General features: G+C 37.9%; 1 protein-coding gene across 1 annotated transcript in view; it reads left to right on the top strand.

Annotated features, from left to right (window-relative positions):
* Nucleotides 1-7,631: 7,631 nt before the first annotated feature.
* Nucleotides 7,632-16,692, top strand: part of SHPRH (SNF2 histone linker PHD RING helicase) — a 97,917-nt gene continuing 88,856 nt past the window's right edge. Inside the window, exons 1-2 of the mRNA XM_025925366.2 lie at nucleotides 7,632-7,848; nucleotides 14,290-14,960. Of these exons, the coding sequence (XP_025781151.1) occupies nucleotides 14,322-14,960 (639 nt within the window). The 5' untranslated portion in view covers nucleotides 7,632-7,848; nucleotides 14,290-14,321. The remainder of the gene's footprint in view (nucleotides 7,849-14,289; nucleotides 14,961-16,692) is intronic.

Genomic DNA, 16,692 nt, shown 5'->3' with positions numbered 1-16,692 from the left:
TATTTTTGTTACATGTGCTTTTGGTGCCATATTTTTAAAAAAAGTCATTGCCCAGACCAATACCAACAAAATTTTTCCTTATGTTTTTATCTAGTAGTCTTACAGTTTCAGGTCCTATGTTTAATTCTTTAATCCACTAAAGTTGATTTTTTTACATGGTGTGAGAGAGGGGTCCAGTTTAGATCTTTTCCGTGTGAACACCCAGTTTTCCCAACACCATTTATTGAAGAAACTATCTTTTCATCATTATGCGTTCTTAGCACCTTTGTCAAAGATCAGTTGACCATAAATTCATGGATTTACTTTGGGCTGTCTATTCTGTTACATTGGTCTATATGTCTTTTTTATGCCAGTACTATACTGTTTTAATATAACTTTGTAATATATTTTGTAATCAGGAAATGTGATGCCTCCAGCTTTGTTATTCTTATTCAAGATTGCTTTGGATATCCAGGGTGTTTTGTGGTCCCATATGAATTTTAGGATTGTTTTTACTATTTCTGTAAAGAATGCCATTGGGATTTTTATAGGGATTACATTGAATCTATCAATGGCTTTGGGTAGAATGGACATTTTAACAAAGTTCAATCCATGAACCCACAATGTCTTTCAATTTACTTGTGTCTTCTTTAATTTCCTTCATCAGTGTTTCATACTTTTCAGTTTACAAGGCTTTACCTCTTTGATTAAGTTTATTCCTAAATATTTTATTCTTCGTCTTGCTGTTGCAAATGGAATTTATTCTTTCATTTCCTTTTTGGATGGCTTATTATTTTGTGTACAGAAATGTGATTGCTTTTGTATGTTGATTTTGTATCCTTCACTTTACTAAATTCATTTACTAGTTCTAATAGTCTTTTGCTGTTGAGTCTTTAGGGTTTTCTACATATATGGATCATGTCATCTGCAAAGAGAGATCATTTTACTAATTCCTTTCCAGTTTGGATGCCTTTTATTTCTCTTTTCTTGTCTCATTGCTCTGGCTAGGATTTCCAGTACTACATTAAATAGAAGTGGTGAGAGTGGGCATTCTTGCCTTGTGCTGGATTTTCAAGGGAAAGCTTTATTAAATATGGTGTTAACTATTGGCTTTTTCAGCTGGCCTTTTTGTGTTGAAGTAAATTTCTTCTGTATTTATTTCCTTGAGAGCTTTAATCATAAATGGATGTTGACTTTGTGAAATGCTTTTTCTGCATCTGTTGAGAACATCAAATTATATTATATATTTATTATATTATTAGCAGTAGTGTTATATATTATTAGGTTGTTTATTTGAGGATTTTCTTGTTTCTTAATGTAGGCACTTATTACTATGAACTTCTCTCTTAGAATTGCTCTTGATGCATCCCATAAATTTTGGTTTGTTGCATTTCCATTGTCAATGTCTCAAGATATTTTTTTTATTTGTCTTTTGATTTCTTCTTTAAACCATTTGTGGTCAATAGCATGTGACATATTTGTGAATTTTCTGGTTTTCTTCTCTTATACTCTCGTGGTTAAAAAAATGTTCGATATGATTTCAATCTTCTTAAATTTATTAAGATTTCTTTTGTGGCATAATATATGATCTGTCCTGGAGAATGTTCCATGAGCATTTGAGAAGAAGGTATCTTTTGTTGCTTTTGGATGGAATGTTTCTGTATATATCTGTTAAGTTCATCTGGTATAAGGTGTCATTTAAGGCCAATATTTTCTTATTGATTTTCTGTCTACATGATCTATTCATTGATGTAAGTGGGGTATTAAAGTTCCTTACTATATTTTACCGCCATTTCTCCCTTTAGGTCTGTTAATATTTGCTTTCCATATTTAGGTGCTTCTATGTTGGGTGCATATTTATAAATGTCATATCCTCTTGTTGGATTGACCTCTTTAGTCATCATGGAATGCTCCTCCTTGTCTCTTATTACAGTCTTTGTTTTAAAGTCTATTTTGTCTGATATAAATAAAACTACCCAACTTTTTGGTTTCCATCCGCAATAAGATCTTTTTCCATACCTTCACTTTCAGTCTGTGTGTGTTCTTACATCTGAAGTGAATCTTTCTTGTAGGCAGCATATAGATGAACCTTATGTTTTCATCCATTCAGTCACTCTATGTGACTTGATTGGAGAATTTAGTTTATTTAAATTAAAGTAATTATTGGGGTGCCTGGGTGGCTCAGTCAGTTGAGCATCTTACTTCAGCTCACGTCATGGTCTCACAGTTCATGAGTTCAAGCCCCACATCAGGCTCTGTGCTAACAAACAACTCAGAGTCTGAGCCTGCTTCAGATTCTGTGTCTCCCTCTTGCTCTCCACCTCCCCTGCTCATGCTCTGCCTCTCTCTGTCTCTCAAAAATAAATAAATGTTAAAAGAAAGAAAGAAAGAAAGAGAGAGAGAGAGAGAGAAATTATTGACAGCTATGTACTTATTGTCATTTTGTTAGTTGCTTTCTTCGTTTGTGATTTGATTACTTTCTTTAGTGATCTCTTTATTTCTTGTGTACCTACTATAGGTTTTTGTTCTGTGGTTCCCATGAGGCTTATATATAACAACTTACAGCTATAACAGTCTATTTTAAGTTGATAACAACTTAAGTTTGATCACATTCTAAAGTTCTAGTTTTACTCTGTGCCCCCCCCCCATGTTTTACATTTTTGATGTCATATCTTCTATCTTTTTATCTTGTGCATCCTTTAACTAATTGTTGTAGTTACAGTACTTTATCAGATGGGTCTATTGCAAATATTTTTTCCCAAGCTATGGCCTGTCTTCTAATTCTCTAGATATGTTATTTTGCAGAGCAGAAGGTTTTAATTTTAATGAAGTCTGGCTTATCAACTATTTATTTCATGTACGTGCCTTTGGTGTAGAATCTAAAAAGTCATCATCATATCCAGCGTTATCTAGGTTTTCTCCTGTTATCTTCTAGGGGTTTTATACTTTTGTATTTTACATTTAAGTCTATGATTCATAGAGAGTTAATTTTTATAAAAGTAATTTTGGTATTTCTTTTTTGATTTTTTCAATTTTCTTTTTTTTAATATTTATTTTTGAGAGAGAGAGAGAGAGAGAGAGACAGAGTATGAGCGGGGAAGGGACAGAGAGAGGAACATAGAATCTGAAGCAGGCTCCAGGCTCTGAGCTGTTAGCACAGAGCCCGATGCAGGGCTCAAACTCCCAGCCCAGAGACTGTGACCTGAGCAGAAGTCGGACGCTTAACCAACTTAGCCACCCCGGCACCCTGACTTTGGTATTTCTAAGGTATAAAATGGGTTTCTGGGGTTCAAGTCCCAGTTTATAACATCATGGCTATAGGAAGTAAGGGTTTGATTTATGTGAGCTTGCTTTTTAATCATCCAGAAATCAATTAGGTCATACGTTGGAGTTTACTCAAGTGGTTCCTAAATTTCTCTCTTTATTTAATTAGTTTCACTAGAATTGTATGAGATGGTTGGATGGATTGGTTTGTTGTTTAAAAATTAATTCTCAGGAGCAAACAGTCAACACAGGAGCAAACAGTTAACAGTTACAGCATGTGGATATGATTGATCATTATATACTATTACCGTGTAGTATTTAAGGTTTTAATTATGTAAATTTATTTAAGGGCTCAAAGAATACATAAAAAATTCAACAGATTTTAAAGGAGGTGAAACTCAGATCTATTTTCGACATTACCTCAAGAACTGACCTAAACAATACACCAGTGGTAAGGTCTGAGCATGGTGCTACCCTTCTGGTGGATGGAAGCTTTGGAAAGACTCTATTCTCTGTTAAGTATCATTTTATGCTACTATGACCAAGGTTGAGATTTTAGATTCATTCTGAAAGGTTTCATAACTATTTTTGTACTTTACAATGACACCTAATAGTAACCCTTGAAATATTCAAAAGACATTTATTTGTATTTTTCCAAAACTGCATAATAAATATTACTTGTCATAAGCATCAGTAGAATCATCTACAATATTCCTGTTGCTTAATGCCTAGAGGCCATATTGAAAAAAATCAATTGGAAAAGAATATTAGAACAAAAGTAACAGTTGGGAATGGAGAGTGGAAAGGGCCATGAAAGGGATCAATGGTACTGATTATGTCATCCTCATTGAGAAACACTGAATATAATCTCACATCTTTCCTTACCCAACAGACTCAGCTTCAGCCTTGCTTTTACTGCTCCTTGCTACTTAATTTATAAGCATTGCTTTATTGACAACAAAGACAAACAGAAAGAAATGATGAATTACCTTCTCCTTAAGTCACAAGTTCATGTCCAGTGCAGCTTTTTGTGTACAGTTTACGAATTTTGTTTTACAAATTATGAGAGGCAGAAGGGACACAGCTTGAGTTTTCATTTTTCAGGTTGAGTTTTCAGCAGGGGAGACAGGACAAACTTTGCAGTTTGAAATAAATCCAACCTGCAAATCATCGTGGGAAAATTAAATTGAAAGTTAATAATTAGACTTATCCACAGCCAGCCCGAGGAAAAGCTGTGAGGTTCTACACATGAAGATTTGTGTTCAGGTCACACACCGCCTGCCCTTCAACATATCCTGTTCACACTACAGCAAAGCATGCATAATCCCTCTGATACCAGTTTTTGTTTGTTTGACCTGGCATCACTCCCTTGGTCACAGCTGATCACCCCTGCCAGAGCCAATTTTGCAAGACTGTGTTTCTTTCACTCTCTGTTAAAACTACACACATTTTTAACAATGGCCTTCGGCCCTTGCAATTCACTCTGGAATAGTTACTTTGACCCTAATACTTTCATTTGGTCAGGAGGAGAAAAAGTAGTCTGAAGACAGGCTGGTAGTGGAGGAAATGGCAAAAAAGAGTCATCTTTGTCAAGCCTCAGTCATACTGAGTGGCTGTTATCTTCACTTCCAGAGAGCAGGCAACGGTAAGTAGAATAAGGAATAAAGTTCTCAAGCAAATTTATTAGTGATCTATTAAGGAGAAACAGTCCTGGACCCGAATGATCCTTACTGTTGATATACATAGCCCTGTGTCAGCAAATAATTACAAACTTTTTGCCTTCATTTTTTGCAGGCCAACCCAGGAAGTCTGGTGATAATTGCTTATTATTATCTGATAGCCCAATACATGACTTAGTAATAAGAGGCCACGGCCTACACAGAATAGTCAAGGGAGCTCTATATCCTCTTGTCTCTCAGAGCTAAACAGTGGCAAATCACCAAATTTCTCTGACTCTCAGATTCCTCTTCTGTAAAATGAGAATTTTAAATATTTTAAATTTTAAATTAATTTTAAATATTTCAAAATTCATGAAATTTTAAGTATTTCATAGAAAAACGAACATGAAAGAGCTTTGCAAAATAGAAAATTCTACTCATAAATCATCAGTTACCTTGTTTCTACCCAGAAAGGGAGGTAAATTTGTTTTAACTCATCTATTCTCTCTCCACCAGTCTTCCTCCTTAAAAGCAACTTATTCAGGGGCTCCTGGGTGGCCCAGTCAGTTAAGCATCCAAATTCAGTTCAGGTCATGATCTCAAGATTGGAGTTCCAGCCCTGCATAAGGCTCTCAGCTGTCAGCACAGAGCCTGCTTCAGATCCTCTCTCTCCCTCTCTCTCTCTCTCTGCATCTCCCCTGCTTGTGCTTTCCCTCTCAAAAATAAATAAACGCTCACTCTCTCTCCAAAAATAAATTAGCATTTTATTTTTTTAAAAAAGGGGGGGGCATCTGGGTGGCTCAGTTGGTTGAGCATCCAACTTTGGCTCAGGTCATGATCTCACCTTTGTAAGTTGGAGCCCTACTTGGGGCTCCCTCCTATCAGCACAGAGCCAGCTTTGGATCCTCTGTCTCCCTCTCTCTCTCTGTACCTCCCCCACTTGTGCTTTCCCTCTCAAAAATAAACATTTTTTTAAAAAAGAACATTAATTTCCAAAAAGATGACTTTAATTAAGAATATGGCTATAATAAAGCTACTGTCCCCAAAAGGAACTTGATGTATAGCTTTGGTCTAGTGAGACCACACAGGAAGCAAATGGTCTGACTGCCATCACATTTATAGTTTTAAGAAGAAGTAGTTGAACTCTACAAACACTGGGTAGTTCATTTATTGGTTTGTATCTGGGTTATACTTGTGAAGTGGCATTAGATCATTAGTATCTAAAAGGTGGATGAGCTCAGTTTTGTAAGGGGTAAAAAGGAGTTTCACAGCTGGGAACTTCCAGATACCTAAGTGCAAAAATGAACCATGTTTTCTAAAATTAGCTCTGGTGATTCTGATATTGCAACACATTACTCCATAGAGAACATTTTTCAAAGAATATACAGGACACTCTGCAAATATAGGATTGAATATATCATTGGAATATTCAATAGGAAGAATTTTGTTTAACTGTAACTACTGAGTGATAGTGCATAGATTCCATCTCTATAGTTAAAACTGCATTTCTGCACACTTACAACTGAATCTCTGTAGTTTAATATTTGTACAGGCTAACAATAATTATGTCTGTAGAGATTCATTACCCCAATTAAGGTGAACAAAGATGAAATGATGCTGTGTTTATTTTCACATATTTCTGCCTGGCACCAGTTGGACTTAGCCAAAGTATGAGCTTAATTCTCTGCTCCAATGGTAAGAAGTGACATAAAAATGCCAAAGATAACCTTTTACAGCTCAATATACATTTAAACGTGAGTTTCAGCTTGCACGTCCAAAAGAAAGGGCCCATCTTTTTGTATTTAGTAAAATGATCGGTTCTCCAAAGAAGTCTGCTTGCCAGTACAAACGCTCCAGCATTTGTACTCCTTTTTCAACTTGCCTCATGAAGCCTGGGAGAAGGTAACTGATTTCCACCTAATTTTACCGGGTTTACTTTATGTAAATGGCTTCTTTCAGGCTTAGAAGTCTGTGATGAAGTTCTGTATTGTGTAGGATACGACCACGCTGAACTGTCTGCAACCACAACAGATGTTTTCTTAGACAAACACTTACTTCTGTGCTTCTGACCACACATGCCGAGACTCCCCTTTTTGAGCATTATGCTGAATCCTCATTAGGTACTCACTAGTCATTGAGTGCCTGATGTTTCCTGACGGTCATGTTACAAGCTCTTGGCCCTGAAGCCTCTCAGAGTTATTCCAAAGTTAACTAAACGTACGCCTTCACTCATGAGAAAGAGGCTACCTCTCGGAGAGAAAAAGAAAAAAAAAAAACTAAGATAATGGAAGGCCTGCTTCGGTACAATACATGTAGTTTTTCTCTCCTCTTAAACTATTTACTCACTTTTCCTGAGAAGCCTTTTAAAATAACTTTTCTGACAGAGATAAGGTTCATCCATACCTAGATAGCAGCTGCTTTCTAGAAGCAATAGCAAAGGTGCATTTGCAGAACTCTCTTCTGCCTTTTTATTAAATCCATCAATCACTCCCATCACTAGCTTCAAGCGGAGTACCGCCCCTTGAGCGGGGAGCCCCGCCCACATCTAATATCTGCTTAGAGCCTCACCTCCTCCTTAGAGGTTCCAGCCAATCCTGTACTCCTAATAGCTTGGGGCAAAGCTATCGCGAGATCCCAACGTATCCTCTGCGAGACTTTAACCGTGTGGACTTGCGCAGAAGCGACGTATGAAGCTATTGCTGGAGAAAAGGGGCGGGGCGCTCCGACGTGCGCGTTCACCTTGACCCTACGCTCCAGCGCGCACCCGGTAGCTGGGAGCTCTGGTTTCTGGGCCCCCCGGGAACCCCAACACAAACCAGCGTAAAGCGCGCGTGCCCATCTCAGACGGGTGTTCGGTGGGTGGTGAATGCTTGCCCGGGACTTGTGGGGGGCTTTAGTGGAGCCCCGAGCCTTGGTGCAGAGAGTCTCAAGAGGCTTGGAGAACCAGGTAGGCTCTTGGGTGGTGGGGGGTCAGGGGTCAGAGGTTGGGGACGGAAGACGTCTCCAAACGAAGACGGAGGTCCCTGGGAGAGACGAAGTGGTTGTCTGGAGTCTAGGAAGCTAAAGGGCTGAGAGAGAACCGCAGCGCGAGTCTCCCCGACCCTTTCCCATCCCAGACTTGGGGGCCTCTGGACCGCCACGGCCCCCCCGGGAGAAGGTAGGGCCGTGGGAAAGGAGGCTGTGCTTCTCCCCGGGGGCTGGGGCCAGCGGTGTTTAGATCGAGCGCCCGAGGGGCTGTCGCGCTCCTCGGCCTCGCGGTAGCTTGTTTGCCGGGCCTGCTGGGAGCGATCTGGCGCTGACAGCCCAGCTTTGATTCCTTGAACCGCTTTTGAGTTTTGGAGGAAAACGGAGTAGGTATCGCCATTCCTAACACAAACGCCCCTGGAGACTGCAACTGGGCAGCTGACTACCGAGCTTCTAGGTGCGCGGGGTTGTAATGTGGTAAACGGGAGGCGAGGCTTCTAAGTTAGTCTGAAAGTTCTCAGCTACCTTTAGAGTCAGATTAATTACATTCGCACTCACAACCACCCTTGTACGTTGTACATTTTGGCTCCGTGGTCGCTGCTAGGTTTATGAACAGAGATTTGTTATCTGATGATTGACTGTCATTGTCAGATATACAGTGTTTTAAAATAATGGCATTAATCTCGTGACTTTTTTCTAAGTGACTGGACATTAGCCAGGAGTTAGAAATCCTAGATGTTGGTTTATGATCAGAAACCATGCTGGAAGCTGAGTACTACTGAGCATTAGCGAGATAAGTGTGCCTGTACTGGATAACCTGCTCTTTCTAGAGCTTCCCAGGTCGAGTTAACCAATAAGCTAACAGTTGAGAATAAAATAGTTTACTTTTGAAAGATGCTATTGTGTATATGTCCTCTTTTTGCCCAAGCCTAAAAGAACTGCACTTGTAGAATTATTAAAACAAATCTTTTATTAAGAGTTCAGCCTACAAAGATTTGTGGGAACAGAATGTGCTGGTGAAAAAGCTTCTTACCGGGGCATTTTTTAAGTTTATGTGACATATATTTTGGGGTTCGGTAGATTAAAATACTCTCATCTTGTTGGAGTTAGAACTACAGAAGGATCGTGGTAATGCTAGATCATTAAGAGCTTTTCACTAATCAGCAATGATTGGGCTTTGCTTACGTAAGGCTTACCTTGGGCAGCAGGGTGACAGATGTATACTTTTTGCTCCTAATAGCCTAAACCTGGGTCTACCACGGATTTGTCGTAATTTAGGATTTGTAGGTGTCTTTTAATAGAGAGATAATAATTCGGAGAGGAAAAAAATCTGAATTTAAGTTTAATTGGTAATCATTTGTTACAATGTCATAGTAACTTAGCATTTTATGCTTATTTTTCTAACAGCTGTCTTTGTTTTCTGTCGAAGATATGGGTCAGTCAGTTTTCTCTGTCTCATTCAGGGCCAGAAATAGTAAAGAATAGTTTCACATTACCTATAATCTTCTAGAATGTGGTTAAGAGACTCTTGTCCAAAAAGAAACATGGCACTTAAAAAAGAGGGAGGATATTCGGTATTCAGGGAGTTCAAGATAACTTGTTTCACCTTGTTTTGGAATATCATTTCCATTCTGGCACTGACCTGGCATTGGGTGTACAATGGGGAATAGGATACTGTTTCTGCCCAGCTTTCAAGTCCTTCAAGCTAGAGCACTGTAGCAGTTGGGATCAAGGAGGAAAGGCCCTTAACTCAGCATGCCCACTCATGGAAAGTTTTCGGGGGAAGATTGGGACAGCAACAGACAGAAAAGTGTAAAAGGGCATTTCAAGCAACAGGCTTTTTACATTTAAATGCAGGACTATTGTATAAAGCGTGGCCCGTATTTAAAAAACTGTATATAATGTTTTACCCAAACATTGATATTTAAGGGGAAGTGATAAGAAATACAATGACCAAAAATGGGATTCGTGTGGTATGAAGAAAACCAGAAGTATTTGGAATATGGTTAGAGATTTATAGAATTTTACCAGTACTTGACTTCTTGGCTTCCAGTTAACATTATGGTTGTAAGTAGTTTCATCAAATAATATCTTCTTTGGTTCAAGAAATTATCCCTGGATAGAAATCCCTTAGAAAAAGAGTTGACCAAAACAATTTTTTTTTTTTTTTTTTTTTTTTTTTTTTTTTAATCATGAATGTGTGCTGGGTTCTGGTTTAACGGGCTGGGGTATACATGAGCATCAGTATTTTTTTTAAGTTCCCCAAATGATTCTAACGTGTAAAGTTTGAGACACACAGATCTATGGTCCCTGCCACATTAAAGTTGGATTATTGTAATATATAGCTTACACTTCTGAGGGTGATGATAATAGCAGCTACCATTCACTGAATATATGCCAGATTTCCATTAACTATACTGTTGCATTTACAGTATTTTTTTTACATTTATTTATTTATTTTGAGAGAGAGAGAATCGCAAGCAGGCTTTGCACTGCCAGTGCCGAGCCCAGTGTAGGGCTCAAATTCACAAACCACGAGATCGTAACCTGAGCCAAAATCAAGAGTGGGATGCTTAACCTACTAAGCCATCCAGGCACTCCAATATTATTTCTAAGCACAGTCCTATCATCCCCATTTTAGAAATGAGAAAACTGGCACAGAGCGGTTAGATAACTATTCCTCTGCCACACAGTCACTCGATGCCAAAGCTAGAATTAGACTCTTTTCTCCTGTAAGCCACATTGTTTTACAGATGTGAGACTCTATAGCCATTTGTTTTGGGGCTTTCAGGGTTAACAATTCCATAATTACCGTGTTATTAATATTAGAGTTGGTGTCATAGATTGTGTAACCCCTACCTGGTATCCACACTCTTTGTCATGAGCAGTTCTACCCAGTAAAGAAGTATGGTATGTTTCCCCACCTCTTGACTTTGGGTCCATTCGTGTGCCTTGCTTTAGCTGGTGCTTTTGCTATGACCACACTTTGAAGAGTACTTGTGTGTTTGGATTTACACTGTTACACCTCACCCATGTCCTTATGCACATTTGTGGGTTGCTTTGCTGGTCCTAGGAGGATTCAAGCCGAGCTGAACTGCTCCTCCAGAAACCTAGCCTAGGTCAGCCTACCCTCAGCTAACCTGCAAATCTAAGAGAATAAGTGATTGCTCTCTCGAAGCATTGAGCTTTGAGATGGTGTGTTATACAGCATATTTGTGGTCATCGTTAACTAATAAGCTGATGAGCAGAACTTTTCAAAGTTCCAGAATGACCAAATTCCAGTATTCTAGCCTGTGTTCTGATGAGAATTGGGCAAAGATAAACACATAGGTTATTAGGGGCTTCCTGTATTGTTCTTCCAAGATAATAGAGGAGATATGATGCTTATAGTTAACCATAGTAAGAGATTGATTTTTAGTCTATTACCTGCACATTCATAAAGCAGTCACTAGCTAAGGAAATGGAATTCTCATGATTGACTTAGACCAACAATACTTGATAGCCTTTTTGCAGTTTTGTGAAGGTTTTATATTTGCCCTGTCCAGTGTAGTAGCCGCTAGTCACGTATGGCTATTGAGCACTTAAAGTGTGGTTGGTGAGACTGAGCAGCTGAGTTTATGGTATTACTTAATTTTATTTAAAGTTAAAAAGCCACATGCAGCGTGGCTACTAAGAAAATAAATTTTATTCATTTATATTTTGTTAGTAAATTGCTCACTTTATGTAGATTTTTCAAGTTTATTAGAATAAAGCTGTTCTTAATAATCTCATAATTTTAAATCTTTCCTGTATTTACTTTTTGTGCTTTTAAAATCAGATTTATTAAGGGGTGACTGGGTGGCTTAATTGATTAAACTTCTGACTCTTGATTTTGGCTCAGGTCATGATCTCATGGTTTTTCCTGAGTTTGAGCCCTGAGTCAGGCTCTGCACTGGTAAGGCAGAGCCTGCTTGGGATTCTCTCTTTCTCTCTCTCTCTCTCTCTCTCTCAAAATAAATAAATAAATAAACTTAAAAAAAATAATGTAAGTGCAATAGTATGGTTAACAGAAATTTGGCATATATTCAATGAGTGGTAGCTCTCAGAAGTATAAATTATATATTACAGTAATCCAACTTTAATGTGGCAGGATGGGGACCAGAGATCTGAGGCACTTCCTAGCCTCTAGTAACCACTAACCTGCTTTCTATCAGTAGGTGTTTGCCTTTTCTAGAATTTCATGTAAATAGAATCCTACAGTATATGGTCTTACACATCTGACTTCCTTTGCTTAGCATGATGCTTTAAAAATTCATCTATGTTTTATCAGTAGTTGATCACAGAGTTGTATTCCACCGGTTTATCCATTTACCACGTAATGGACAATTGTGTTTTTTCCAATATTGACTGCTAATAATTGACTGCTATTAACATTCAAATTTAAATCTCTTTTGTGAATCTGTGTTTTTAATTCTCTTTGGTAGATGTCGAGGGGCAGGATTACTAGACTGAGCAGAACAGAACGTTTGTGTTTAATTTTATAAGAAATTGACAAATTTGTCCTTTTAGAATGTTTGAGAGTTCAGTTCTGGCTGCTGTACATCCTGTCTTTTAAATTTTAACCATTCTAGTGGATACATAGTTTCCTATTGTGGTTTGTAGGTTGAATTTGCATTGGCTTAATGACTGATGATGGTGAAGATGTTTTCATGTACTTATTTGCCACTTGTAGATCATCTTTGGTGAAGTGTGTGTCATTTTTTCATAAGGTTGTCTTATTGCTGGTTTGTAAAAGTTCTTTTTCTATTCCACATACAAATCCTTCATCAGATAGTGTTTTACAAATACTGTGCCCTGTCTGGCTCCCCTCTCATTTTTATAACAGTATCTTTTGAAGTGCCAAAGTATATCATTTTGTTGAAGCTTACTTTATCAATTTTTTTATATTCTCTGCTTTTTGTAACCTATTTAAATTAATTTCTTTTTGCCTAATCTAATGTCACTTAGATTTTCTCCTGTTTTCTTCTAGAAGTTTTATAGTTTTAGCTTTTGTAGTTCAGGTTTTGATGTATTTCAAGTTAATTTTTACATGTGGTATAAGGTAAAGGTCCAGGTTCATTTTTTTTTTTTTTTTTTTTTTTTTTTGCATATGTTTATTGAAAAGGATACTTTTTGCCTGTTGACTGCCTTTGAGTTTCTTTCAAAAATCATTGACCATATGTGTTTCGGTCTATTCCAGAACACTTTATTTTGTTACATTGCTCTATATATCTATCATATACTATTACCATACTGTTTTGATTACCATGTCTGTGTACCGTTACCACACTGTTTTGATTACCATCATTGTAAGTCCTGGAGTCAGTGTAAGTCTTTCAACTTTATTCTTTTTCAAAATTATTTTGACTTTTCTAAATCTTGGGCATTTTAATATAAATTTTGGAATCACTTGTCAGTTTCTGCAAAAATTAAAAAATAAAAAAATAAAAAGCCTATTGGGATTTTGAATGGGATTACTTTGTGGATCAGTATCTAGGAATTGACATCTTGAGTCTTCCAGTCCATAAACATTCCAAATTGAAAATATTTCTGAAACTATCCTGAAGCCAAATTTTAATTGTTTACACATCCTTTTTTTTTTTTTTTCCCAACTACATTGTTGGAATAGGTGGAATAGGCATCAGCCATCATTACAACTTTATGATTTAATCTCTGTGAGTTGGTTTGTGTTTCATATAGGAATTGGCTATTATTTTGGGAAAAGTTTAGTTTGGGCCTCCATAATACAGGCTGCTGTCAGACCAGTTCCTCTTCTCAGATGACAAAGCTTTCTTTTTCTTTTTCTTCCTAATTTTTTTTTCTCTTCTTCCTTTATTGTCTCTGCTCCATTTCCCCTGGTTGCCATCACCACCTTATTCCTTCCCAGCTATTCCTGTTACCTTTTTATCTGCTGATCCACAAAAAGAAATACATTCTGGATTTTCATCTTCCTCTTTTAAAAGAGAAAATATTTTTTCAGAATTTTTAAAGATTCTATAAACTCCTTGGAATTATAAAACAAAAATGAACTTTTGTTGTGATGATTATGAGTTCAGATGTTACTAAAACTCTTCAACTATGCATTTCCAGGATATTTGAGAGATTTACCTTACTGTCTTACTGCTCATTAAATGTATTTTATTTTATGCAGCATGTTAACTTTATTAAATGTATCCATTAAAGTACTGTTATGACCATTAGAATTTCTATGATGCGTGAGATTATGGTCAATGTGGTCCTTACCTATATTTGACTTATTTAAAAAAAAAATTATCCATTGCTTTATCTCTCCGAAGAGTTCATATTGTGTATGTGGGCTGTTAGTTTGTGGTGAATTCTTCATCTGGGAGCACTTTATTACTAAAATCCTCTGTTGGAATGCTTACTTGTTGCCTTTGTCTTCTAGAGTTCACAGTTGCCAACCAAGAAAACTTGAAAATGAGCAGCCGACGGAAACGTGCTCCCCCAGTGAGAGTTGATGAAGCAAAGCAACAGCAGCTTCGCTGGAATATGCATGAAGACAGAAGGAATGAGCCTCTCATCCTAACTGATGAGGAGCACCCCTGCTCGGGTTCAGATTTCTCTTCTGCTCACTGCATCATCCTCGGTGATAGCCTACAAGAAGAAGTGGCTCACAGAGATAAGAAGAGGTGTTTGGAAGCAGTGAGCATCGCAAAATCGGTTGATAAAGAAGAGACCGGTGGCATTCTTTCTCCTCTGTCTGTAAAGCTGAATATTGTGATTTCTCCCTATCACTTTGATAATTCTTGGAGGGCATTTCTAGGAGAATTCACTCTTCAGCTCCTTCCCGAACAGAGTTTAACTGAAGATTTTTCAGAAAGGAGTTTTACACTGATGAGTTCAGAGTCAAGCGGTCAGTTCCTGATTTATGTTAATTCAGAAAGCGAAGATGCAGAGAAACAAGAAAAAGGACTCAACGAGCCAGTCAGTATTTGTGATAAGGGTATTCGAGTTGAATCATCTTTCAGTGGTGAAATGCTTGAAGATTTGGGGTGGCTACAAAAGAAGAGAAGAATAAAACTTTACCAAAAACCAGAAGGGAATCACATTATTAAGGTACTCAATTTCTGTGGTGTCTTTTAAGGTTCTTCTGCATTGGGCAGTCCCATTTTGAAGTTAACGTAGAAGGAAGGTGTAAAAAGCCAGCAATAAGCCTTTCATCATTAAGTTTCAAAGTGTACTTTATTTTGGGCTTTCAGTAGCTATAAGAAATATATACTTAAAGCTGATCGTTTCCAGGCTGTCCTTCTTCAAGACATCCCGGATTCCTCCCTTCCAGCTCTACTCTCAGTGTCTTCTTTTGGTCTTCCTCATCTCTCCCTCTTCCTGTAGCCGTTCTTGATTGCCCTGCTGGCCTTTTCTGCTTTGTCTCTGGGATGGTATAATATGAATGAAATGAAATTCTGTTCTTTACTGCCTACAGAATTAAGTGTAATCTTGTGTGTAACTCCTTTCTTTGATAGACCCTTGTGTACTCTCCAGCCTTATCCTTTATCACTCTGGTTTTTATTTTGTTCCAGAAATTCCGAATTGATTTGTGTCCTGCACATTTTCTGGCTCTATTTCTGCATCTGTGCTTTTGCTTTCACACTTCCCTCGGCCTGGGTTGTTCCCTTCCTGTTCCCTAATAACTCCTGGACATTCTTTAATATTCAGCTCAGAGTTTACTTCTCGAGGGGGATCTTTTCTTAAACTTCATGGATGGTATTACATGCCCTTCCTCCACAACACTGTACAGATGTTTATTTTTGCCTTGGCCACTTGTAGTGTACTTAGATTTAAAATTTTTCTCCTTCAGTAGACTATGAAGTCATTTTATCTTCACAGCCTAGTAAAATGCCCCATACTGAACAGATTTTCAGCAAATGAATGAGTAAATTTGTAATTCATTTCAGGCTCTTCTATTTATTAGCCAAGTAACTTTATGTGAATCATTTAATTTCAGCATCTTTCTGTATAAAATGTAAATAATAATCATTCCTTTTACCTCATACAATTGTGTTGGCAATCCGATGAGACAGTGTAAGTAGACGTACTTTATAAACTGTGAAGCAGGTTAATGTGCCTTCATGCCAAAACTTGAAAGGATAAGAAATTCTAAAATGTTAAGTTCAGGGACACCTGGGTGGCTTAGTCAGTTAAGTGTCCGACTTCAGCTCAGATCATGATCTGATGGTTCACGTGTTCAAGCCCTGTGTAAGGCTCTGCGCTGACAACTCAGAACCTATAGCCTGCTTCAGATTCTGTGTCTCCCTCTCTCTCTGCTCCTCCCCCACTTGCATGAGCTTGCTCTCTCTCTCTCTCTCTCTCTCTGTCTCTCAAAAATAAATGAACATAAAGATTAAAATTATTAAATTCACCTTTGTTCGATTGAAAACTGTGTCTTTTGTGTCTTTCTCACATTAAAAAACAATTGTATTGGGGCGCCTGGGTGGCGCAGTCGGTTAAGCGTCCGACTTCAGCCAAGTCACGATCTCGCGGTCCGTGAGTTCGAGCCCTGCGTCAGGCTCTGGGCTGATGGCTCAGAGCCTGGAGCCTGTTTCCGATTCTGTGTCTCCCTCTCTCTCTGCCCCTCCCCCGTTCATGCTCTGTCTCTCTCCCAAAAATAAAAAACGTTGAAAAAAAAATTAAAAAAAAAAAAAAAAAAACAATTGTATTGTAGCCCTATCTGTAGTTTCAGAATTGACAAAAGGAAAGGAAAAAAGTTGGAAGCATTAGATTGTAATTAATTCTTCCCTGGACAATGAAACTTTGCAACCACGTATTCATTCCCTCTCCTGGTTGATCA

Source organism: Puma concolor, chromosome B2, assembly GCF_028749965.1.
Source record: "Puma concolor isolate L17-30 chromosome B2, mPumCon1.1.hap2, whole genome shotgun sequence".
NCBI lineage: Eukaryota > Metazoa > Chordata > Mammalia > Carnivora > Felidae > Puma > Puma concolor.
Note: the sequence above shows the minus strand (reverse complement) of the source record. Positions and strands in the feature narration are given on the sequence as shown.